This window comes from Mya arenaria, chromosome 9 (assembly GCF_026914265.1).
Source record: "Mya arenaria isolate MELC-2E11 chromosome 9, ASM2691426v1".
In the NCBI taxonomy this organism is placed as follows: domain Eukaryota; kingdom Metazoa; phylum Mollusca; class Bivalvia; order Myida; family Myidae; genus Mya; species Mya arenaria.
In genome coordinates, this window is record NC_069130.1 from 73,905,035 (window position 1) to 73,932,541 (window position 27,507).

Sequence of the window (27,507 nt, forward strand, 5' to 3'; positions counted from 1 at the left end):
TAGTGTAGTGTGATGTAATGCATAGCAGTAGAAAGAAATGTGATTTATAGTTTTATATTAGAAAGTATTGTGTTATAATAGTAGAAGGTAGTATGGTGTACAATAGAGGCACGTACAGATGACAAAAGGATGCAGTACAGTGCACCGTATAATTGAAGGAGTAGAGAGAAGTCTTATACAGAATAGTCAAGTAGAGTTTGAGAGAATAGGGTATATAAAATATTGGGTGTCGGGTCAACTCGGCCCAATTACGGGTATTGCATCTGTATCTTATCATATAAAATGGCGCCCAAAATAAGCGACATCAACATAGTATATAAATTGATGAAGCATATCGTTATCGATCAAACATAATTATATACCTTGTTCCACGATCCGCAGGCGTACTCAAAGAAGTCGTCACACGGATTTACAGTCGCATCCATGGATTCCATCAGACGGGCAGCTATTATGATAATTGGTATTGTTACTCTGGTAGATCAGAGCAATACGAATTAAAATGTAGAAGAAGGTAGAGCCACATAGTCCAATACTAGTATAACAAAAGGTGAGTGTTGTTTAATAGTGGACGTAGCTAAGAAGTAGGCATCACTCTCAAAACCTACGACAAAAACTACCTAATATTATTTCAATAATTTGTATGAAGTTTTAGAACAAAATATAACTAATATAGCATTAAATTTAACAAATAACAACGGGCCATAAGTAAGGTCCACAAGGACGCAGCATAAACTGCTTTAAAACCATCTGCAAATGTTGTTTGGCGATCTGTGAACATTTAAGCAGATCCTCCGGGAGTAAAACGCATTGTTCACAAGACTCAGTATAGAAAAATCACCTAGTAGCAACTACATAATAACTGCTCCTTACATGGACAAAACAATTTATTGTTCAAAAGAGGCGCTCGCTACAGTGCGGCGCCAATAACAAACACTAAACCAGTACGCTTTAAATGATGCAATGTGACACTTACTCAACCCTGTCATATGTCGATGATTGTTCAACCATGTGCTATTATTTATTGCCAAAAAGTTATTCCTATTTTGGCCACTTGTATGTTTTATAACAACACCAGCGTCATGTAAGTTGTTGGAGGGCACAGACGGCAGATCTAAATAGATGACGAAAATACTAATGTCCAATTCACTTTAGCATACGACTAATGGCTCTTTATTGGAGATCAAATGGGTATCTTTAAATATTTGTATAGGGACTAGACACCAGATGATACAAATGCAAGAGAAAAAGAAAATTGTCAATTGTTACAAAGGACATTGTTGTGAAACGTATTGAATCTTACTTACTAGTGTATAAAATCGCTTAAGACACATGTATCTTTTGCAGATTTGGCGCATTCGAAATTTACACGGGTGGTCACTACATAAATCCAATAAGTTTAAAAATATCGTTGATGTATTTAACAGATATTATTTAAACTGGGAAACCATTAGGCACCATTTTTTAACGGGGAAACACAGATGAGACAGCAACATGAGCGTTGCGTTTATTATTTTTGCCATGTAAAAGTATGTATTATCGGCCTCCTACTAGATGGCATTGACAATTCTTGGCTTGTTTTGAGGACATACTGTATTTGCCGATTTTTGGACAATCTGGTGTCTAGCCCTTAAATGAACGAATCTGTAATAAGTGAAAGCTACAGAATTGCCCTTTGCATTGTCTTAGTCGTTGGCATCCTTTTTTTACCGTTGAGCCAAGTTTTTTTTTTATAAATTATTAGTTATTATTGAATATTTTGTCATAACATTAGGAGGGCATACATTTTTCGGAAGCACCAAACTCACATGAATACGTCATAAACATGCTTAAAAGATTTTCAAGTAAAATGTTTCGTTTGATGTTTTCCAACGCAAAGTCAAAATTGAAACTGATTTCTTTTCAACAGAAATGCATTCATTTATTGGCAACTGCTTTAACTAAGATTTCCTGAACGATTTAAGACATTTTGTCGACCATTTATCAAAAAAATATTGTTTTTCATTTTTTTTCATTTTTATCATTCAAAATGTTTATCAGAATGTATCGCAAGATATTTTTTTTAGATCTTTTCATCTAACCATAACATGGAATTATTTAATTTAAAGAGAGGAATTAAATGGTAATACAAAGATTTTGAATAAACATAATGATTGGAATGTCAGAAACTAAATTGATGTTCTAAATTTTGTGGGAGAGGCGCCACAAGTTTCCTTTGAGAACTGTTTAAAACATTTTAGATAATAAAAAATGCTTTGTCAGCATTGAGTAGCATGTAATTGCAAAGATAGTTTTGAATTTATTCTTACAGCAACCGAAATGAGTTCGTTAAATTGTCACTATATTTAACTATCTAGTCAAAACAAGACGCAAGTCCCCATTAATAAAACAAATCTTTAAACAAAGAGGAACGTTAAGATCTGAAATAGATTATTTAAAATGGTAAATACATCGAAGGCTGTTTAACGTTTTGCTTCCAAATCTTATATATAATATAGCAGGTAAAGGTTCGAAGACTTTTGTCAAACGGTTGCCATAATTTGTAACACTGATTTGTGAAAAGGTATGTCATGTGCTCGTGCTATATCGAAAATGGTGCATTTTTTTTACTAGTGTTACTAGTATGTTTTTAGATTTGTTTAAAGCAACGGCTAAGAAAATTGTTTGTTGGAGCCCCAAGACCTCAAGTAAATAAAACAGCCAGCTAAGCCAGAGTGATGGGATATTATACGCTATACATACGCACATTGTTTGTGTTAATGTGTGGATCATGTTTTATGTGAATGTCTCAAACAGTTTCCACGACAACACGGACGACTGGTTCATGGACATTCCGATGGCGCGTATGTTCGAGAGAGAAAAATACAACAACACCAGACGAGGTAAAGAACGAGTACTAGTCTGGTAAAGAAAAAGATTACCGGCTTTCACGCAGTCTTCAGTAAGGCACAAGTTCTGCACGTTTCCTGTCTCAGTGCCGTCGTAATGGCTGCTTAAGATGTCAGTCTCAGTTATGGTGATTTCCCGTACTAAATAATAGACAGAACAACACAACATTATGCCATTCTCTATTCCACATACTACCTTGGTTTTCGATTATTTTGTCATTACCAAAAATAAAAACAACCTGACCCAGACATTTACAACAGTTGCGACACAAATCAGTTATGTGTTTTCGATTAATATCGCACTGCGTATGATGGCAATGTTTGTGTTACAATGAAGCTTGTCTGGGACTGCTGTTATAAACATTTCTAGTGCCAATAAACGCAAGGTCAACTTTATCCCGTAGTTAATAGTAAGCAAGGCTTTCTTATTTTCTGATTTTTAATACCCTTTTCCAATTTGCTGTTTTTGTACTTTTCAACAATCTACAGATACTAAGTGAGTGCATGTGTATGCTTTAATTTCCAACATACTTATATTTCTGAAAATAAAATGATTTGGTAAATTTAATCATTTATGTTGACTCAAGTATATATATATGTATATATAAAGTTGTGTATTGAATATTCCCCTAGACAACAATATTCCAATGTTTTACTCACTTGTCTCCTGAGCAGGCCTCGTAGCTAAGATAATAACAAGAGCGATTGACACACCCACAGAGATGAAGCTGATGAGAAGCAATGCAACTTCCAGTGGCGTCCGTCCACAGCAAGCAGATGATGACCGGGTGGCGCGACCATCGGGTCTGAAGATAGTCAAACACATACTACACAAACAAACCATATGTAATTATGGACGGTACATCGCTCTCTACCCAAAGACAAAATCGAAAATTACAGTATAACAGCGGGTAACGTAGGAGAGTAGCGTTCCATGGCGTCCGTGCGCAGCAAGCAGGAGATGACTGTGTGACCCGACTGTCGGGTCTGAAGAGCTTCAAAACATATAAACATGTGAATAACAATCCCCTACATCGATTCATACACCAAGGAAGAACGGAAGCCTACAGAGGTACATTTGATTAACTAGGAGATAAGCCCCCAGTGCCGTCCGTCCCCAGCAAACATACGATGGACGCTTTGCGCGACTATCTGGTCTGAAGAACGTCAAAAACATATTTAACATAAACTCTATAAAAAAAATACGCTACATCGATTCTATACACCTTTAAGACCGGACGTCTTCAGAGATACGGCGAAGAAACTATATGATTTGCCTCTTGTGCAAGCAGCAATGTTGGTGATGCTCGACGATCTGGCATGATATAGCTTATAATCGGTAAGAAGTTTAACGTTAAGCCTTCTCTGGCCTTTGGTAACAACACAACGACCACACTCTAAGTAAATATCACATGTAGTGCCAACAGGGAATAAAACGTATGAGGTTCTGAAAGTTTATCACAAAGGGCATTATAAAAAATAGAGAATTATTGTATTTGTAGTCTTTTAAAAAAAACGCGCCAAATTATATGCGTTTGAAACACTGAGATATCATTTTTATTTCAGTGATAAATCTCTAAAAATCATTGGAAAGCATATAATTATATTGTTTTACAATTTTAAACATACATAAAGGGTTATAATATCTTGAAAGAGTGATTCTTTGTACGAACAAAATACGATAAGTGTACATCAAGAATGAGAAATAGCAGACTTGAAGCCAGAAATGGTAGGTGCAACATTCACATTCCTCCGAAGCATATTGCCATTACATTCAAGATGCATGTTGTCAGTGTAGATTTACTTTTGTATTTTTAACAAATACCAAACATCCTTTTCGGTTAGTTTCTACATTAAGGCATAATTGTTCGTATACTATAACTTAAAACAAAAGAATACCAGATATGGGTATTGTAGCACTTTTGATAGCCTATCATATGTTAACTTAATATATGGTAGCTATTAAGTTTATACTTTATCATATTTTTTAGCTTTGTGATTAACAAAAAAATAAAACAAAACATTATATTCTTAGTTGTGAATGCGGCCTAATTTCGGTCCCAGTTGTGGTAGAGAAAAACACACAGACAGAACAAGTGTAATCAAGGTTTAAATCTTACAGAAATGCCAATATAATGCTAGTTGATTATTTTAATCTACATTCAAGCTGCACTCTCACAGATTGAACGTTATGACAACTTTTTTAATTTTTGTATCGGAACGAGCCACTTTTTGCGAAAATGCATGGAAACCAGTTATATAAAACTGCTGACAAAAAATTAGATCGTAGATTTTTGTATTTAAGTTCAAAAATTAATGTTTTATTCATTTTTCTTAAACCGTTTTTAACGGTTTAAACCATAAAACATTAATTTTCGAACGGCAATATGAATATTTGCGATCTGATCTTTTGTCATCAATCTTTTATCATTGGTTTGAAGATATTTACGCAAAAATTTGCTCTTTCAAAGACAAAAAATAAAAAAGTTGTAAAAACGGTATACTAGTATCTATGAGAGTGCAGCTTTAACAACAATAAAAATATTAAAAGCTTCAAATAAACCTTGTTATCAGATTCTTAAGACGCCTTTTCTCCCGGAACAGTAAAAATTGAGAGTGTTAGAATGTAATCTACTTTTACAACTATTATTTGATTAAAATTTCCAACAATTTCTTTGTTTTTTAGGTCCTAGGGTAAAATTATTTTCAAATTTGATATGTTTCTCAAAACGTTTGCACAGCTATTCATTAAAATTTATGACATTTTAATAGGAAAAAATGGGGGTTAATATGTATCTCATATATCAGCAATTAAACGATATACCATTCTGTGAGAATGTGGCCTAGTTTTAAACAAAATTTCATTGTATGTTGCAACATATTACAGTGTCCGGCGTATAAATAAGTTTGCAATTTCACCCCAACATTGGCATTACTGTTATATTATGTTGGTGCCTGATTAAGTTTGGTATTATTTTAAAGAGTATTCGATGCTGATAATAACAGTCCTTTAACATTATTGATAAACTTATTTTGAATTTCTGTTTCTTATTTATATAACTGTAAACTGCCAATGCCAAATAAACGTGTTTCCAATATTGTTTTCGGGAAATGTTTTACACTTTCTTTTCCTACTCTTAAAACCATTTTAAATGATATCAAAATAGTATGGGGTCACCAAGCATCGGCAATTTGCATAATTGTACAGGGATACCGTAAACAACCGCAGCCAATTATAAAAAAAAACTAGTTAATTCTTTGGTAAGTTTAAAGTCAGTCAAAAATGCGTTGATTGGTTAATAGTTATTAAAAATTTACTATTAACCAATCAAAACGTTCTAACATGCAAACTAGCCAGTCATATACCTACGGACAACCTCTCACAGTTGAATGCAGTCAAGAGCACAGTAAGCTGAAGCCGACTCTGCCCATTTTTCTTAGTCTTTCAAAGGACATAATTCGACAAGACTTTAGCGTTGAACTTATTTAAGGCACAATATGCTTAAGGTTTAAAATACCGTATACTAGAGAGACACAACGTTATAGGATCAAACACGGACTTCAAAAGCATTTAAAACTGTTTGGGTTTACCCAAAATGTACACAGCGGTTACTTCCCTTGCCGTTCATCAAATGATGGCTTCACGCATATCACGGTATGGTGATCAATATCACGTAATGTCATTCAAGAAGTTAAATATGTCATATGATTTTGCCTAAATTTGTGATACAAAACCGTACGTTGTGGCAGAGATCTCTGTTCGACAAGGGGATAAGCGATTTGGATTCACTATCTTGGAACGAGAACATGACCATGCACGTACTCGAATGTGAAAGCCGTTTTGCCAATAGACAACATGACGTCAGTTTCGGTTACCGTTTTTAACAAAAACATCGTCATTTACTTACTCGAATGTGATAACCGTTTCGCCATCCGCCAGCATGTAGTGTTTTCCGTTACCGTTCATTTTGGTCTCATCTGCGTCCTCATCGCCACCTTGCAGCGGCTTTAACTCTGAAATATGAGTAGTGAAACGGTTTGGTTGACGTTTAGATTTATCCAATCAATATATAAAATATTGATACCTTTATTAGCAAACAATACAAGCGACTGTAGACGGCATTCCGCTAAAAAATTTGGTTGATCCTTAATTTAAACCTCCGTTGTTCGTGTCAACCAGGTAAAAGTTTACTAATCTTGATATACTGATAATTAAAAAGAAAATGTTTTGTCTATTGCTTAATATTTTGCGGCAAAACAAGCTATTGAAATTATGTAAGAGGGAAACGTGTCTTAAACATGTGATTGCCTTGATTAGACAATTTCTAGTTGCGCTTTGCAAACATTGTAATTCGTAACTATTGTAACAAATGCTTTGTGGCTTTTCTAGTAAGCTTTCCTGGTATGGTAAGGCGAAATAATGGAAAACAAATATGCTATAATCAGTTCTGAATTGGTCTGTAAAAAAGAAATTATCAGAGATTAATGCCTTTTGATCTGTTTTAAACACATCGTGGAACTAAATCACAAAACTGTAATAAAAAAACTTTGTGTTATTTTTTTTATATACGGTTTTGTTCATCTAATACATCCGTGAAAATATATCCTTGTTGCACCAGATTACATTTGAAGTAGGAAAACACCAGTCTAGATTTAATTAAAACCATTCATTGAGAGTAACGATAAGTTACACTATCAATTTTCAGGAATTGTGAAGAAATATTCGATGATCCCGAAGAAACCAGAAAATAAATTACCACACTGTTGAATAAGCACGTCCTCTTTAACTTACTAACAGTTAACTAAAATATGTTACACTTTCAAACAAAGCTTCTCAATATTTTATAAATGTTAAACTTTAGTACTCTCTAACAAGTCAACAGTTAAACCCAATTACTTATACCGATATATCGACTTCATAAAAATAGAAGCACTTTTTGATTTCTCGCAGTAAGGTTACAATATCTGTCTTTATACTTAATCGGTAACAGCATATGTCTAAATATATCAAACAAATTAATGTAACTAGGTTGAAACTCATCTAAGAAAACGTGAAATAAAAGCAAATCTTCACACTACCTTTTGCCTTAAAAAGTATCCTATGCAAAATTCCTTTTCCCATTTCTACACTATTTCCTTATTGTTTATTTTTCTAGAACGTGTACGTTCCAAGAAGTTTTGCCATTTGTGGGTCGGCTGCTAGTTTTATTCTTGTCTTGTTTTATTAAGACGTTTCTTGTCTCCAATATGGGAAGATATTGTGCAATAAACCGACCGAAATGGCAATGCTATAACTTCCCCAGTCACACAATGCGCGATGAATATCTTCCCAGAGCACGATTCTGGTAGAATCAAAACAAGATTTCTGCATATTTTGCATAATTGATAGTCTTTCCAGCATTCGGTAAAATCCGTTCGATTTAAATTAAAATTATTAAGAATACTTTTTCGAGTATTTTTCGAGTGTTTGAGATTTACCAGATGTTAAATCTATCTACAGACAGAATCGTTGGTTTTGTGACAACTCGATGTCATTATAACCATCGCAAATCATAATAAACTTTGAGGTACTGACTTTGCATTTAAGGAACTCGCTCATAGATTTTGTAAAATACACTTTTTTGTATGACAAAATCAATATTTATGCGAAAAGCTACAGAAAAAAGCTCAGTAGCAAAAAGTTAAAACATAAACCCGGTTTAATGGTACTGGGTCTAAGATTATGTAAACTAAAGACTACCGTTCTCAGTCTCTGTAAAACTGGAAATTATGACAACATTAAATGTAAGTGCGGGGCGACTTTTTAAAGGTTCTACACGACACTCACAAAACTGCTGTAAATATCAATATTTAAGTTTGGCAAATCATTAGAAGTATTAAAACTGAAATAGCGACGGCTGAGCAAATGTTTACATATGCTAAAATACTGTCCATGAAGTTTTGCTGCCAGTTTTCTATTTTTTCTTTGACTGTTCCCCACTCGCTCCCCACAAAAACCAAAATATTTTTTACATTGAAGCTATTTCTTCTGCAATTTCGGTATCAAAAAGTAAATCAGTTATATTATAAGTCTTTTAAGATGCATAACCGAAAAGAAAATATGAGCGAGTCCCTTTGAAGATGCATATGTCTCTAATATGATGGACGTGTTTTCAATAACTGATGGATGTGGGTATTTGATGTAAATGTTATGGCCTGTGTGCGTATATTTGGTTGTCTCCTTCTTAAGGACACATGGTTTCTATGCCGTAATACCATGCATGTGGTGTTATTTGATTCCAATTACAAATGATGTCTTTTTACCGATCATTGCTAAGATAAGTATGATTTAGGGCAACCAGAACACCGGTATATTTGTTCTAAGCATGAACTACGTTATTCCCAATATTTATCAAAAGACATGTATTGTAGAGAACATACAATTACAACTAAAGGTACTCGTATCCAGATATTTAGAGTATATGGTAGTGAAAAATATGGACAGGAGCCAAAATTGCATTAACTGTAACTTTGAATATGCCTACCATATGAAGAAGGTATTTTTATGACTGAGATTCATCCTAGTGTCTTTAGAATAAAATTGCAAGCAATGTTATCACAGTACTTTTTTATGCTAATTATATTTGAGGTTATATTTATAATATATTTGTGAATATGCTGTTCATAAATCATACAATATGATTAATATGACAAGCAGCTTGACAAATCGGAGCTCTGCCATTATCAAATCTTGGGTTGTCTGTGAAGTCAGTGTTTTAACTGTACGTTCGTAACTATTAAGATGCATGGATATCGAACTAAAGTGGTTAAATATTTGTCCATAACACGAATTATTGAGATTATAAATTACCGCTTTTTGCGGATGATGTTATTGTTTTGTACTGTGTTGTCAAGGACAACGTTCAATACATAGCGTGCGGTATTAATATCACATACCCCCCCCCCAGCTACTAACAGTGTAACGAATATATCTCACCGAGAACCTTTAATAATAAGATTATATTAAGATATAATGTATTTGTTATGAAAATATTCAGTGACGCTTAAATATTGTCTCAAAATTATATTTTAAGAAATACAAAAAGTTTATGTAATCAAGTTTATTTGGAATAAATACAATAACAATGTTAATATAGTAATAACATTGTTTGACAGCATATATATTTTCTCAGTAAGGTTACATTAAATTATAACTGTACAAAAAAGATGTATCACAGTCAATAAATGTAATAATAAGAAAAACAACAACAGTTAACTGTTTTTAACACTTATTTTTTAACAATTTCTTGAAGGTAACTCCTCAGCACATTTGCAGATTACTTGTTGCATCGAAGCGTCTCTTCTGAATTTAATTTTAACCTTTTTTGAGAGATTCGTCACTTGTTGTGCTTGTAAACCGTTTTTCGTCGCCATATTGTAACCATTGACTCATGTAAACAGTCGGTTACACACAACAAATTGCTTGAATAAAATGGATATTCAATAACGTGCATGAGTTAGCTCCCCTCCAGTAAAAAGATAAGCCGAGAGAGAAGTTACAAATTTTTCGGCCGCCATTTTGTTATGACTTTTGCGAAGTATGAAAGTTACTGGGGTGGTATGAAACATACTGGAAATTACGGGGGGGGGTATTGATTATACACGTCGTGCACGTGACCGCTCTAGGCCAATCGGATAGCGTCATTCATGTAGGAGGTGAGATATAAGTGAATGCATGTGTAACTTATTCGCACGGTACAGAACGGTTTCTCCCATTTTACTCGTTGTCGTTCTATTAGTTGAAATGTAGACGATAAGAAAGGAGAGAGTCTCAAACAAGGAACAATAATCGTAAGAAGTGAATAATGTTGTTGAGTTAAAGAAAAATCAAAAGAGATGATATAAACTTTCGTATTGTATTATTTCAACATTTAAACGAATAGTTAATGTCCTGCCAAAACAAGTGATGCGTTGGTCTTGTTTTTTTTTTGTTGGAGCTTATGTCAACGTATGGCTCCCCGGGTTTAATAAGGGTCGCAAATCAGACAATAAAGCCGTCAGTAGCAGCGATCAGCTAATTTCCCGAGTTATCAATGGGCCGGAAGGTTCTTCATGCTGTAATTAAACAGTCCAGGACAAATTTTACAGTAGTGATTTATTGCCAAATAAAACTGGCTTCTGCACACAATCGCTGCACCTTCAACGCAATTGTATGGCTTAATCATGTCAATATTGCTATATCAAGTTGTTAAACGTGTTTGTAAGTTATCAGTAAGTATCCGTTTTATAAGTATAGCCCAACATCAAATTCTGAATATTAACTGTTAAAATGTTTATATCTGCAAGCTTGATGCGATGCTTGTGGTAAAGTTATCATTCAATTCTTGGTCCGTTATCATAAAAGAACCATTAACGTATATTTCACTAGAAAGTGACCTGATTGCGTTAAAATCTGGCTATCTTAGTGCTTTTCACAATACAAAGTAGGTGGGGTAGGTAAAAGATCAAAACGATTCCAGAGTTTATCACTTTATTAAGATTTGAGGAACACTCTTTTGCAATAAATCATGCATTCTTTGCATCATGATTTGGTGAAAATTGTACAAATATTTGAATTGTACAAAAATTCCGTTTGCATTTTTACAAAAAAAAATGACAATATACTGTAGCTTTTGTGTCAAACTATCTATTCCATCCAATCAACATTGTATTATCGTTTTTTGGTGATAAAATAAAATTCAGCTAATAATAATAAATGATATTAGTATATATATATCGAAAAAAAGATTACAAATAGTGACGTAAATCCACTTCCAGGTTATAAAAACGCAAATACAAACCACCAGACTTTTATGATTGGACAATTTAAAATTTTGGCCAATGAAAACCTTACTTATCTTGTTTAACTTTTGCGTTTTAACAACCAAAATCTGATTAAACATTCTTTCGTTCAATTGCTTAGCTCACAAAACGCTTTTACCTATGTAGGGGAACACATGTCTTGCTAAGAATAAAACTTAAAAGGCATACAAGTTGTATTTGTGCAGATTATGTGTGATGCTCCATCTAACTCACTTGTGTGCTGTTGAATGTCCTTGCGTTTTTTGAAAAGAGCAGTGGTAGGAGGTAAATCTAAAATCCAGAATTTTAATTACTTATTCCTTATACCACTAGCGGATTATGAAGGAGAGGGATGCATTCGCATTCAATGTATAACTTCAAATGATACAGTGACTGCTCCCTCGCCTATATATTTTAGGAACTTCAATCACTTTAACGCCTGCTTTATCTTTAAACAAAACTTGAAGCGCCAAACAAGAGGCCTAGACCAGAACTAGGTGTATATTTGAAAAGATATCCTGCAACTGCTGCACTCGTAAAGAAAATGACCGTAAGGCTCAGATATAAAATGCCACACTTTAAAAAAACTCTAAGCCAAAATAACCAGTTTTGGCATAGAGTTATTAAATTTACCGTAGCCAGTAAGTCTAAAAACACAATGTCTGTCGTGTTGATGTCAATGCTGATCGGCGTGAATGAAAGCATTTACAAAATCTGAGATGTAACGTACGTCACTAGAGGTTACGATTTGCTCATAAATCTCATGTCTACCGGGACTTGAGACAATGTAGTAGTATGTCTAATATCGGTTTTGGTAATTGACAGGACTATTGATGAGCCATGACTCGGCAGAAAGAGACATATCTTTTTAGATGTTTATGTGTGTATTTATCAATACAAAGTCGTGCCCTAAAAGTAGAAAGTCAATTGAGGAAACGAGCGTTCAAAATCATTGCAAATGTTAAATCAAGCTTTTTTCAATGCGTGTGAAGGGCTCGAAGAATTAAGGCTCACCATGTGCCCGTCTCTCCATTTACAGTTAAACATCGCTTTGTCGAAGTCGTTAGGAACTAGGGAAATACAAAAGATGTGTGACCGAGCCCATCACAGTCGAAAACAAGTTCAAGATATCAAGTTTAGACTGTGTTTGTTTTTTCTCCTGTTCTGTGAATGAGTTCGTACCTTGGAGGAGTCAGAACTGTTGCTGTGACTTGATTCATACATTAAATCATATTTCTATGTATTATGAATGTTGTTCATCTGTTTTCAAGGATGTGCTTGTGGGATATTAAGACATGATAAAGACGTTATACAATTCGTTAATCCTGATAATTTATGGATGTTCCATTATGGTATCAATCGTGTTATCTCTCTGAAATATGCTGGGATACATAATAAATTGAGTGGGCCATAATGTTTTTAATTAAAATTAAGTGGTCATGTGCATGAAATCCCTACACAAACAATACAAAGAACGACAGCGAAAACATTTTGAATCGGGCCAGTATTCAGTATAGATCTTAACCTTATCCTTAGACATGCCTCAATGTTTCCATTTAGCCTATTGGTCAGCTAAATATACTGGCCAATCAGAACACTAAGATTCTAATCTTAAATTTAAGTTAAATCTAAGTTGCTTATTGAATGCTTAATTTTCCATTTCACTGACTTTGTAACAATAACCACTCATTTTTATGTTTTTGTATACAGCATGAGTCTTATCTGGTATGCCTCTTATACAGTGTGTGTATACCACGTCATAAATTACGTCATATATGCTATGTCGGAAGACAATATTTCACTTAAAATGAAAACATAAAACAAAGATAACTTTCTACAGTCTATGCGGAGTTAAGAGTCATCACTGTTGTTTGAGCATCAATTGTGTACGCGGTTATGATGTTTGACTTGCAAATCAATTACATAATAGTTTTAAAATTAACTTATAAACTTGGTAGTGAGAAATTATTTATTTGTGTAATAAATGACGTGAACGTTAATGTTCAAAAACGTCAAAATACCAGTGCGTGCTGTTGAACAACTTCAACCCCTGGCGGCAATTTTTTAAACAATATGCAACATGACTTGAAGGAATTTAGTTTAGGGCCAACAAAGGAATTTGTCTTTATTGGGTGTACGACTTAAGGAACAAACATATTTAAAGATTCAAAAATGAAACTTTAAGAAAAGCTCCAAGCGGCAATGTTCAAAGTAAAGAATTAACAAGACCTGAATGAATTTACTTAAAGGTCAGTTTTCAGGTTAACCTGTTGTACAATCTTCGTGACGCATGGAGGGAAATTGAAAAGCCGCGCCTGGATATCGACTGTTCCTGGGTTTCAACAGCGACAGTTGTTGTCCAGAATATCACTTTACTTTTAGAATAATCCCAAATAACATTCCTGTTACGTTTAGCCCAATAGTTAATATAACGAAGACAACAATGATATTGTAGACGACGAATAATGGTCGGCTGACGTAATACGCAAAGTGTTGCTTTACTTATAACAACTTAAACACAAACGCTTTTGTGGCACGTATTAAAGTTATAATATAATATATTTACTTTCAAACTCAGAACAATTAGACATCACGCAAATGCCATAATAACATTTCCAATTTAATTTAATAAAATGATACCCAAGGGAGTCCAAGACAAATCAATGCCTCGTTTCTGATTTTCAGACACGCTTGCATTCGAAATATTTGCGAAATCTATTTTTTTAAACTTATAGTTCTAGACGAATGATTAATTTATTTGATGTTTAAATAAATGTTAAAAGCAGTATTTACATCAATTTTTCAAGTTTTAACTACCTTTGCTTTGTACTGGTGACATCAAGGTATTCATTTTTTTCATTTTTTTTGCAATAGTACCTGACCCTGTATTTCAAAAATATTATATACATCAATAATATATTATTATATTTATTTTTTCTAATAAAATAACATAACACATATACGAGTCAATATATACTGGCATTAAATGTAACTGTGCATGATAATAATTGTGCCCAAAATATTCATTAGAAGGAATTAATACTCTGGAAGGTCTGGTTGTCATGTAAACTTTGAATTAAAACTTTCTCAATCCCTATTTCTTTTGTCGATGCTACCAGATAAAGCGTTTATTTCCTGTTTTAAAAAAAACAATTAAAGAATTTAGGTTATATTTATGTTGATATTATGTTAAATCTCGGTGTGTAGTTATTATTTTGTTTTCATTGTAATACATCTAGAAAATAGTCAATTATTTGTCGTTGGGAATGAACACTACGACATTTGAGCAAGTAACTAGTCATACGGTTCTCAGTGTAATGAGATGGTTATTCAATTGGAATCATCCATTTATAAGCTATGCCTTAAAATGAATTATAAAATAGCACTTTTCGATGGACGGGGTTCTTTGAAACTGTAGCATGAAACAGCTATACTATAATGCTAATATTTCATCTACGATTAACTATTGTTGTACAATATGGCGCAAATGTACAAAACCACACGTCACTTACATATATTCAATTCTGAAAAAGCTACATAAACCTTTTCTAACTCCCTCAAATCCATTATTAAATAACTAGATAGGTTATGGTATATGCTGGTGTTATTTTCTATAAATATTTGCATTGCTTCATGCAAGAATATTTAAGTGAATTTATTTCATTCACAAACAATACAAAATACTCATAAAAATCCGCCAAGTTATATAATATATGTTATCTTTTCTAGTTTTAGACATTACCTAAGTATTGTGAATGACGTAAGCAAGACTAACTTTTTTCCTTAGATCGACAGGTATAATAAGAGAACTGCTTAAGCGGTATTTTATTTTCAAGAATTATGAAGGCATATTCAATAAAGTAAATAGCTGTGTTGCTTGAGAAAAATGTATTCCTAAATAAAACATAAATAACAGTTTTCTGAACTTGCTGTATTATCAACTATTATTAGTTTTCAGTTTGATTTTATGTTCAGCTTCGGTATGAACAGTACTATTCTTTTACTCGTCAATTATAAAAAAAACCTTATACACCTACACATGTATTTTCACATTGGTGCATAAAGTAAACAAGCAGATATTGGGTTCATGCACTTAATATGTGACAATATCTCTCTTTTTACCTATCGATCGATTTTTGAAAACAATATTTACACGTAGCAATGTATTTCATCTGAAATGATTTAGCTAGTAAGAAATCAACCCTACATCACCTTTTCTCTGAAAAAGTATCCTATGCAAAAATCCTTTTCCCATTTTTGCACGTTTTCTAGCAATATGAATGTCTATGTATAATTTTATGTTAGACAAGGTTGAGTATGAGTTACAATATGGATTTTTTTTTGTTTTTCATGACAATTTATCACTCTATTATAAATAGCTGGCAAACTGTTAATTGTAGTATACAATAACTGTCGGCTTAGGTTATACTTTTGCGAAAGCCAAACAATAGGCGTTTTTAACACCTTGAAAGGGCTAAGAACTCCGCAGCTTCTGTGTCCAGATTAATATTCAACTTCATTGGCTAATTATTGCTCAACATTTTGTAACATACTATTTTACTGGATTGATACGGTATTAGCAATGCCAAAGGGCTTTGGGATTTTGTTTCTATGTTGTTTTAATAATTCACCAGCCGTTGCATATTATCTATTTATCGTTCCTCCCGGGTGAGAATCTTTTTTTTTATGTAAATAATGTATATAACATTTTAAAATACTATATACAATTTTAACACTGGCCCTGAAAAGGATCGTTTTCTATCTAAGAATTAGTACAGTCTTTGTTTATGCCAGCATTTAACTACCATCCGGAAACGGTTTTAGTTTATATTTTAAATTCACCCTGGAGGATCAACCAATTTCTATTTTATTTCTTTACTAAATAAATCCTTGGCAAGCCTATCACATATTGTAACACCATAGGGTGGAGTCGTATGCTGGGACTGGTTACATTCTCCATCCTGCTTTGCCTGGTCACACAGCGATACAAGATCTACTAAATATTAACTTGTCATATAATATCATGCCTCAATAAACCTGGGGCGGCCCCTGTGGTTGATTTACACTGGGCTTCGTGAAATCACCTTTTTACATTGCTACATACAAGCACCCAAATTGAATCCAAATTTAGTAAGCACCGGTGTACAAACCCCATGGGTAGCCCCAGGTTCAATAAGTCCAAAACAAAAATAAAAAATAATAATAATGAAAAAAGAAAAAGGAAAAACAACAACAACAACAGTTGGATACTTTTATATACACTGAACAAAATTTCTAAACGTCCACTTTATGAAATTCATTTATATGAAAACTACTCAATATATCGACTTGAAAATTGAAACTACATCGTTATGCCTTGAACTCTTTCGATTTTTATAAATAAAATCACACCTTTCGGTCGAGGTTAGCCATGCGAGACGGTAGGTGCAATTTCCGTTTTATTGGCACGACAATCACGAGGATTATGAAGTTATCGCTAATTTTCATGTTAACGCAATACATGTTGAATTTTCAACTCGAGAAACAGAAAACATTGGCTAGAATGACCATTGAAGAACGGGCAAGGGCCATCGGCATGATTGATGCAGGTACCTCGATTCGGCAGGATTAAGCAATTTTGTAAATTAATAAATCAATTAACCGATTAAATGTGCGAAATAATAACAAAAATGTTCTGTTTAAACCCAAAACGCATAATAATCAATGAATTTCAGGTTGCGCGGCTGTTTAATAGGCGACACTCGAGTATACGTCAGCTATGGGAGAAATTTAGAAGAACTGGAAGTGTTGCTGGCATACACCGGAGTCCCAAATGCAGAGTAACAACTCGCCACCAAGCCTACGCAACCGCTTCACTCCGGCTTCGTCAACGGCACGGTAGACCGTTGGCACGCACAACCGGCCAACCAGCCAATTTGCCCACAGACCGTCCGCAACCGGCTCCGGGCCGTCGGTATTCGCCCCCGTCGACCACGGAAGGTTCATGTCCTTACTGCGGGGCATAGAGCAGCACGGCTAGCATGGGCGAGACGGAATCTACCGTTGACTAGAGCTGAATGGGCTAATGTCATTTTTGTGGATGAAACGAGATTGAAGCTCAGTGGGTCAAACGGGCGCGTCCTTTGTAAAATGGCGGCAGTATTTTTTACCTGTGCAAATGTTTGATAAATATTAAGTATTTCGACAATGGGAGTGGATTTAATGACCTACCGTGTTAGAATCGGTTCATTCTTTATGCCAGGGAAATTTAAATGTCGGATTTTTGGAATAAAAGTGAATGTGGACAATGCAAAGTTAACTCTTAGAATAGTGATATTAGCGTGAGCTTTACTCGTGACGACGTGCGGCGATGTGGAGCGAAATCCCGGCCCTGGATCAGAGCAATTGTTGGAGAACCCCACCCCTAAGAGAACCACCCGACAACAGAAGCTTTCTTTTGCCCAGGTTGCTAATTCACCTCCCATGAATCAGGATCAGGGTGCCAGGCCCAAAACACAGCGCGCGGGTGCTCGGAAGGATAGTGTAAGTGTCAGTAATGACAATAGTAATGCTGAGGTATTAGCCTACTTGAGAGACTTTAATAAGGACATCAGAGATGATTTATTGTCTTTAAATACCAAAATTGATGACATTCATACTACAGTTGCGGACTTGAAAATCGAAAATGATCAATTAAAATCAGAAAATGCATCCCTATGGAAAGAGATTGATTTTCTCAATCCAAGACAGACAATTATGAAGCTCAAATGAAGCGCAACAACTTAAAATTCAATGGTATACAAGGTAAAATCAATGAACCATGGAATGTAACAGAAAATAAGGTGCGCTCATTCATCAAAAATGACTTAAATTTGCCACATCTCGAAAATGTTGACATAGAGCGGGCACATCGTATGAAATCGAATGCTAGTGCCGATAAATGCACTATCATTGTTAAATTTACAAAGTTCAAGGATAGAGATGAAATTCTGAATAAAGCAAAGCGTTTTTTACGTAACACGTCATATATCGTTCACGAGGATTTTACAGAGAGGACAAGAGCCATCCGCAGAGAATTAGGCAAACGGTTAATATCCGAGCGTGAACAAGGCAATTATGCCTCAATGAACTATGACAAGTTGGTAATCGAGGACACTATTTACGGTTACAATGATCGAGATCAATCTATTTATGAAATTGGACCAGCACGCGGTAAGCCGGGAACCAAATGGCGCCAAAGACGAGCACGTGATCGCGAGATGCGGGACGACAATAGACGAGCTCAACGGGATGAAATTCCATTGGACGATGATGACACTCCGACTGAAACCGAAGACACTCCGAGGATCGACTAGGGAAGCGGCCGAGGCGTGAATACATGTGACCTTGTTTATAAACTTGATATTGCCACGTGGAATGTAGCTGGTCTACGCAAATACTACAATGATCAAGAGATTAAACGTTATATGCAACAGTTTGATATATTCGGCGTAGTGGAAACTTGGGGTGATAACGAAAGCGAATTTGATTCATTTTTATCATCATATAAACATTTCGGATATATTAGAAAGAAACCTGTAAATGCAATTAGAAATAGCGGCGGTGTAAGTGTTTTTGTAAAATGTGAATTTATTCAATCAGGATTTATAAGCCGCATATGTCAAGATTATGTAAATTGTGTTGTACTTTACATTAAGTCATCTTTGTATGATTTTGCACATGATATTATACTTTATGTAGCATATGTATCCCCAGAAGGTTCCACTATATACCAAGATGACAGTAACGGCATTTTTCTGATAGAGAATAATATTTCAATGATTAAGAATACATATAACAATTGTCTCATATATATGGCTGGTGATTTTAATGCTCGAACCAAAAATCTTTTAGATTATATACCAAATGACAATCTAAATTATGTATATAATGCAGAGGTAGATTATAACTCGAATAACTTTAGTATGCATAGACACAATAAGGATTCTGAACGATGCAATGCCTTTGGTAAAGCATTAACTGAATTATGTTGCACTTTGGATGTGCATATTATAAATGGTAGACTACATAATGATATAGAGGGGAATATCACATGTTGTGCTAATGGGGGTCGAAGTGTAGTAGATTATCATATAGCTTCATCAGAGTTGTTTCATTACATAAGCTACTTTAATGTTGATGATATAGATAGCTCTGATCACTTTCCTATTGTAACTCAACTCTCTATTCCTAGGCAGAGCAATAACGGTACTAATAATATACAAGGGGACCGCGAACCTAATATACAAACGTTTGATAGTTTTAAATGGAGTGAACGCATGGCAGATAAGTTTCTATCTAATTTTTGTTCTATGATTGATTTACACAGTCGTTCAATTTCAGATTTAGTTGAAATTAATATAGATAGTGCTATTTCTATGCTACTGGATATTTATAAACGAGCGGCGGGTGTAATGCAGTGTAAGAAAAGGATATCGCTTAATAAGTCTGATCAACCAAAATGGTGGGACCGAACTTGCATCCAGTTGAAACATACTAAAACAGTTTTATTGCGCCATTTTAGGCAAACTAATGATGATTTTGATTTTAATATGTATAAAGAAGCACGGTCATCCTTTAAGAACGTATGTAGAAAGAAACAATTAGAATATCAAAAGCATGCACGTCAGATGTTAATAGAAAACAGTAGAAACCCAAAGTTATTTTGGTCAACATTAAAGCGATGTACATATAAACAGCCTGAGGCAGTGAGCTCAATTAAGCCTAATGAGTGGGTTGAATATTTTAAATCTTTACTTTTTAAAGACAATCAAGTGTCTGTTCCTGGCTTGGATATTTCTAATACGGCTGAACATATCGGAATTGAAACTTTATTAAACGCACCTATCACAAATGAGGAAATCGAGAAAAGTATAAGGAAATTAAAAGCTGGAAAGGCACATGGTATTGATGGCATAGGCGCTGAATTCTATAAAAATACCATTACATTGATAACGTCTATATTGATTATAATATTTAATAAAATCCTTTCATCGGGTGAATTTCCGAACAGTTGGAGTACTAGTCTAATTACACCTATCTATAAGTCTGGTGCTAAAAATGACCCAGCCAACTATCGTGGTATTTCTTTAATTAATGTTATATATAAGATATTTTCAAGTATTGTTACAAAAAGAATCACAGAATGGTCAGAGCAATACAATGTTTTAGATGAATCGCAAGCTTGTTTTAGGGCAGGTTATTCTGTTGTTGATAATTTGTTTACATTACAATGCCTAATACAAAAATATTCGTCAAAACCAGGCGGCAGCTTTTACGTGTTGTATGTTGATTTTCAAAAGGCCTTTGATTCCTTGGGTCATTACAAACATTTTACTAATATGATAAACAAAGGAATAAAAGGTAAACTCATAAACGTAATACTGTCGATGTATTCTAAACTCAAAGCTCATATAAAATTAGATAATTCTGGTGGTCTTTTTAATGACGTCATAACAAATGAAAACGTAAATACAAAAAAAGTTTATGCTACTGAGGGTTTTAAGTGTAATATTGGGACAAGTCAGGGAGATTTATATTCTCCAATTTTATTTAATCTTTTTATCAATGATCTATGTCAATATCTTAAAGATAGTTGTAACCAGGGTGTTTTTATCACGGACAATATTCCTGATATACACTGTTTACTGTACGCAGATGATGTGGCAAATTGTGCTGATACTGCCATAAACCTTCAACGACAATTAAACGCTATCTCCAACTTTTGTAATGAATATGGGATGCAGATTAATCTGAAAAAAACTGAAATTATTGTATTTAGAAACGAAGGCCCATTACGCCAGTATGAAAATTGGACACTTAATGGTAACATCGTCAGAATTACATCGATGTACAAATATATGGGTTTATTGTTTACTCCAACATTATCTTGGTCTGCAGCGAAATCCAAATTAGCAGCTCAGGCAAGGAAAGCCATTTTTTCAATTAAAAACTATCAGTTGTCATTTGGTACGTTTAATCATAACGAATTTTTTAAACTTTTTGATACAATGGTCTCCCCGATACTGACATTTGGCTCAGAAATTTGGGGATTCAAGGAATGTAATGAGATTGAAAAGGTACAGCTTTTCTTTTGTAAATATTTTCTCGGAGTTAAGAGTTCTGTAAATAATTGTGTGGCTTTAGGTGAATGTGGTAGATTACCAATGTTCACTATTTATGTCTCGAAATGTGCAAAATATTGGTGCAAAGTATTACAAATACCTGAAAATAGATTCCCTAGAAATTCATATATTATGATAAAAAATCTGGATAGTTTAGGTAGGCGTACTTGGGCAACTTATATAAAAGAAATATTGTTTACATATGGCTTTGGGTATGCTTGGATTGCCCAGGATGTGGGAGATATAAATATATTTATGTGTCATTTTAAAATAAGAATTTCTGATTGTTGTAGACAAACATGGCTTGGTGATGTAAATAATTCCTCACGTTGTGATACTTATAAATGCTTTAAGTCTTTATTGAATGTTGAAAGATACCTTAATATCAGTTTACCGTTTCCTGTACAAAAATCATTGGCAAGATTTAGAACATCTAGTCATAAACTTCATATTGAAATTGGTCGATTTTTTTGAATTGATAGAAATGATCGCTTTTGTACTTATTGTTTATTGGATAAAGACATACTTGTTATTGAAGATGAATATCATGTGTTTTTTAAGTGTTCAAGATTTAATGACATCCGGGAAAATTATTTGTTCTCTTGGTATCGTGGAAATACTGACATTTTTCATTTCTATAATATGATGACATCGGAAAATGTTACCCATATTAAATCCATTGCTCTTTACATTCATAAACTCATGTTAGCTATAGATAACACTTAACTTGTTAACCAAGAGACACAACTCTTATTTAGTACATATATGCATTTTGTTATATTTGATTTGCATTGTAACATGTATTATGGGCTGGAGGCCTTTCATTGAAATAAACTTTCGTTCGTCCGAATTTACCGACGGAGGGGAGAGCGAAACATGGAATGTTGTTTGATTGACGCAGACAAGTTCGGCGCCGGTTCTGTGATGGTCTGGGCAGGAATTACCATGCACACAAAGACTCCAATTGTCCCTATCCATGGTAATTTAAACGCACTGAGGTATCAGAACGACATTATTCATCACTTATTGATACCGCACATTCAAGCTAATCGAGGCATGATGTTTTTGAAATACAACGCGCCTTGTCATGTTACACGGGGAACTCAGAACATGCTTGGCAACAAACAACATTCGTGTAATAGATATTCTGGCAAAAAGCCCAGATCTGAATCCAATAGAAAATGTTAAAGAGTAAATTTTGGGCATTGCCCCAAACAACACAATGCCGACGAACTCAGGCGTGATATTCGTCGGATGTGGGACATTATCCCACAGAACTACGTGCACAGATATGTGGTTTCAATGAGGTTAAGGTGCCATGAAGTTATCGCTGCAAATGGTGGACACACAAGCTACTGAGCACCAAACATGGCACCAAACACGGAGACGAGGTCAGTTTTATGAAAACTCGAGACGTGCCGGTCAGTACAATCGTGATTACAGCTCATCTGATGCACATAATATTGTATACAGTAGCAAATGATTCAAATGCATGAGTGAAATGGTGTTTACGCTTTGATGGCGACCTTGGTGCTTGTTATTCATGATGAGTCTATGATTTGGTACTGGATTACTGCTGACAGTGTTTATGATGTAATCGGTCATACTTTTATCATTGACATGAACTTTTACAGAGTAGTGTTTTTTATAGGAGGGGATGTGTTATGATATGTTTTATGCCATAGTTTTGTTAAAAAAGTGTTTTATTTATTGATACCAGTTTCATAATTTCAGCGTGTCTTTATTAAAAAATAATTGATATATTAGGAGTTCTTACATATGCTATTTTGGAATATGCAACTGGGTCTTTTAAAGATGTTAATCTTTTTTCTTCTATTTGTAAAATATTATGCATAACAAGGTCGCACAAATGATGCATTTTATGGACACTTGCAATTTGCCTGAGCTCGATAGTGTTTTTATAACAGTCCAGCAACAGTTAGCTTTATCTCTGTCATACAAACTATTTGATGCTTATATTTCGGACCGCATATATTGTGCTCTTGCAAGTATTTGTTAAGGAAAGAACAACAAAATAAAATCGTAAACAGGACTTCATGATCATGTGTGGTCTTTAAAAGCTAGTTCCCCATTAGTGCTAATAACACTTGAAAAGTAAAAAGTAACACCACACAAAACGAAATTGGCATACAGGAGCTCTGTGACTGCAAATCTGAGGTATTGTCGGATTTTGACCCTTGTGCTGCGACTTTTGGATAAATCTACTGTAACAAACGTTATGTGTAGTGCATGATTTTACATGAGTATTATTCAAGAGTTACTCATCAATTTAACACCGATATTATCATTTTTGCTTTACGTCGTACGAATTTTGTCGAGACGGAAGAACACGTCAATATATTGATATTACTAGGGATACATGGATATTTACACAGCCATGCGCTTCAGAACAAAACGCCCATCAGTATATTCCCAAATTTAAGTTCGTATTTTACTATATAAGCATTAAAATGATTGACCGATGTCCAGCTAAGTTATCTCTTTCAACCAAGAAATACGGGCATATTTTAAAACATGACTTTGCCTGGCTTGCTGATTAAGCATTTTGTGACGGGCCAGGCCGAACCAGGTCAAATTGTATACAAATTAAGAGTACTAGCTCTGAATATACTGGGACAAAATGATAAACCTTTATTTAGAAATTTAACTGCATGTTTAAATGCATGGGAATATTGTAAACAATAATCGGATAAATTTATATTTAAGTGCACAGATCTGGGTTTACAAATCGTGTACAGGGTCAATTAAAAAATACGAAGATTTTTATGTTTTGTCTTTATTATGTAGACATTCCATATTATGGTTCGAATCTAAATAAGGTCACTAATCATGAATTAAATCTAGCCTAGCCTAGCCCGACAGAAAATGCTGAGTCATGAGAAAAGGCTTAGACATGCCGGGCCGGGCCAGGCCAGTTCAGGTTTTAGACTTTTATTTTTTCAAGATTCCAACATAGTTATTCGTCAACGTAAACATATAGTGTATCTTGTTACATGGTTAATGTGAGTAACATTATTTTTTATCACTAGACAACTAATGACAATGAAAACAAGCTAATATAGTAATCTTATCGTACGAAAAGTTTTCAGAACATGCTAGAAATACGTTAACCTTATAATTGGCCTATGTCAATGATAGACTCCCCAGGTCTAATTACGATCGCAAATCGGACAATAAAGCAGTCAGAAGCAGCAATCAGCTAATTTCCCGGGTTATCAATGCGCCGGAAGGTTCTTCATGCTGTGATTAAACAGTCCAGGACAAATTTTACAATCGTGATTTAATGCCAAATAAAACTGGCTGCTGCACACAATCGCTGCACCTTCAACGCTATTCTATGGCCTAATCATGTCAATATTGCTATAAAAAAGATGTAAAAAGTGTATGTAAATTATTGGTAATTACGCTTTTTATCACTTTAGCCTAATATCTTACGGATGAAGTAATTTACAATTTATCAAATTACTGAATATTCACTGTTGAAATGTTTGTCTGCAATCTAGATTATTTGCCTGTTGCGACGTAACCATTTGATAGTTGTTCCGTTATCATAAAAGGAGCATGGTGGGATTTTTTCACAGAAAGTGAGATTGTACAAGTAGTGGTTTATAAACTCTTCAGAGAGCTGATAGTCATTGTACTCTGTGTAACTCTAACGATATAGAAGGTGAATATCATCTTGTCATAATAAGCCCTGTGTATAACAATATCAGAAAGGAGTTTATCAAACCATTCTATATTAGAAACAGAAGTATGTACAAGTTATAACAAGAAATCTAAGTCAATTTATAAACCAAGCATTTCTTCGAAGAAATTCTATGATAAATAATATGATTTAGACTATAAAATAATATATGATATTAGCCTCTCAAATTCCAATTATCCTGTTATTTTAGACATGCATCATTTACGTGTTGATTAAGGTATTATCATTTGTATATTTGAAACATTTTTTCTTCTCTGTTATGTTTCAAAATGTCTTTAAAAACAATCCATGTGATATGCCTTGTTTCATTAAGACCATATTAATTATTTTCTGATGCTTATCATGTTTTGTCACGAAACTGTTATTAACATGATTACGACACTAACCTAAACATCTTCAGCGATACAAATTAATGCTTGTAAAAAGAACCTTTCTAACATCCATTTTTATCTGATTTTTAGATAAAATATCTTGCAAGAGTAAAACGTGCATTCTAAGAATGTCGATTTGGTGAACTAACAAGCTGAGAAAATATTATGGATGATTTTTTATCAAAGATTTGAAAATTATATTTGCATTTTTATGGAAAAGTATTTTAAAAATATACAAATGTTGTTGCTTTTGTGTTAAACTATACAGTCTATCCTATCAACAATGTATTGTGGCTTTTCGATGATATCTGTTAAGAAATAAGAAATATGTTGAATATAGTAAGAGTAAAAAAGCGACTTATATCAACTTCTTGGCTACAAAGTACATTGTTTATTTATGTCATAAATGTTTGCACCTAGGCATACAATTTGCCTTTTAGAAAAGTTTTGGGCTTCAAACACAGCTTATTGTTCAAAGTACCTGTCCATGTAATGAATCGTTTAAAATTCCCAAACGGCAGAACATGACGTGCTTGATTTATAAAAAAATATAAGCTCATTGATTTTCGCCGAAAAGCGTTAGTGCATGGAAATAAAATTGAATTATTGAAGGGGTGTGTGGACTGTTTGTTGTGTACGTATGTTTGTCCCTAGTAGTACTAGTTCAGTGTCGTTTGGGCTCTGGCATTTGGCTTCTAAACATAGTTCATATTTGAGTCTGTTCACTACTGGACCTGTGGTTTTCATTGTATTATTGGTTTTACAAATTTATGTTCAAATTAGTATTTGCCAATTAATAGTATTTGGTGTGTGTTCATAAAAGTCAGAAAAACACTTCAAAAATATATTAAAAAATATTTGCAAACATAACATATGTGAATTATTCTCTTTAAAGACACCTCTGTATGTTATATTGATGTCAAGTCTGATCGGCATGAATGAAAGCAATGCAAATTGAAACATGTAACGAACGTCATTAGAGGCGATGATTTGCCCATCAATCTCATGTCTGCCGGAACTCGAGACAATGAAGCAGTATGTATGATGATATCGGTGTGGTAATTGACAGGAACATCAGTGAGACATGACCCGGCAAATAAAGTAATATGTATGTTTTGTTTTGTTTTTTTCGTTTTGTTTTGTGTTTTATTCGTGAGGATAGCCGTCACCATGATATATAGACTTGTTTTATTCTTCCTCAACTTGCTTTCCTCCAGTTCTTTAAAATGAAGCTATTTTTGCAAAATCAAGCATTCAAATTGATGTTTGTGTATGTCGTTGCATTGTAATATCGAGGAGACAGTTATGTTTCTATGGAATGATTAAAATTTTACAGACAATATATGCATCTGGTCTTAAAGTTAATTATTAACTTGATAATTTTGCCTGTAAATTATTATTTTTTTTAAGCTGATGTCGGCTTCCATGAGGTTTTCAAGCTTACGTTTGCTCATATTCGTAGATACTGATGTGAGGTTGGGTTTTCATATACTGGTTTACATCTGCAGTGAACTCTTTTTACTGACCGTTCTACGGTGGTGAGCCAAATGAATTTATAAAGC

The 27,507-nt window shown here is 34.1% G+C and overlaps 1 protein-coding gene across 1 annotated transcript in view; it reads right to left on the bottom strand.

The window, feature by feature from the left end:
• LOC128203339 (neprilysin-1-like) overlaps positions 1-27,507 on the bottom strand; it is a 54,480-nt gene that overhangs the window by 15,318 nt on the left and 11,655 nt on the right. The window contains exons 2-5 of the mRNA XM_052904720.1: positions 6,794-6,899; positions 3,546-3,691; positions 2,919-3,026; positions 363-445 (exon numbers count right to left, since the gene is read on the bottom strand). Of these exons, the coding sequence (XP_052760680.1) occupies positions 363-445; positions 2,919-3,026; positions 3,546-3,691; positions 6,794-6,852 (396 nt within the window). The 5' untranslated portion in view covers positions 6,853-6,899. The remainder of the gene's footprint in view (positions 1-362; positions 446-2,918; positions 3,027-3,545; positions 3,692-6,793; positions 6,900-27,507) is intronic.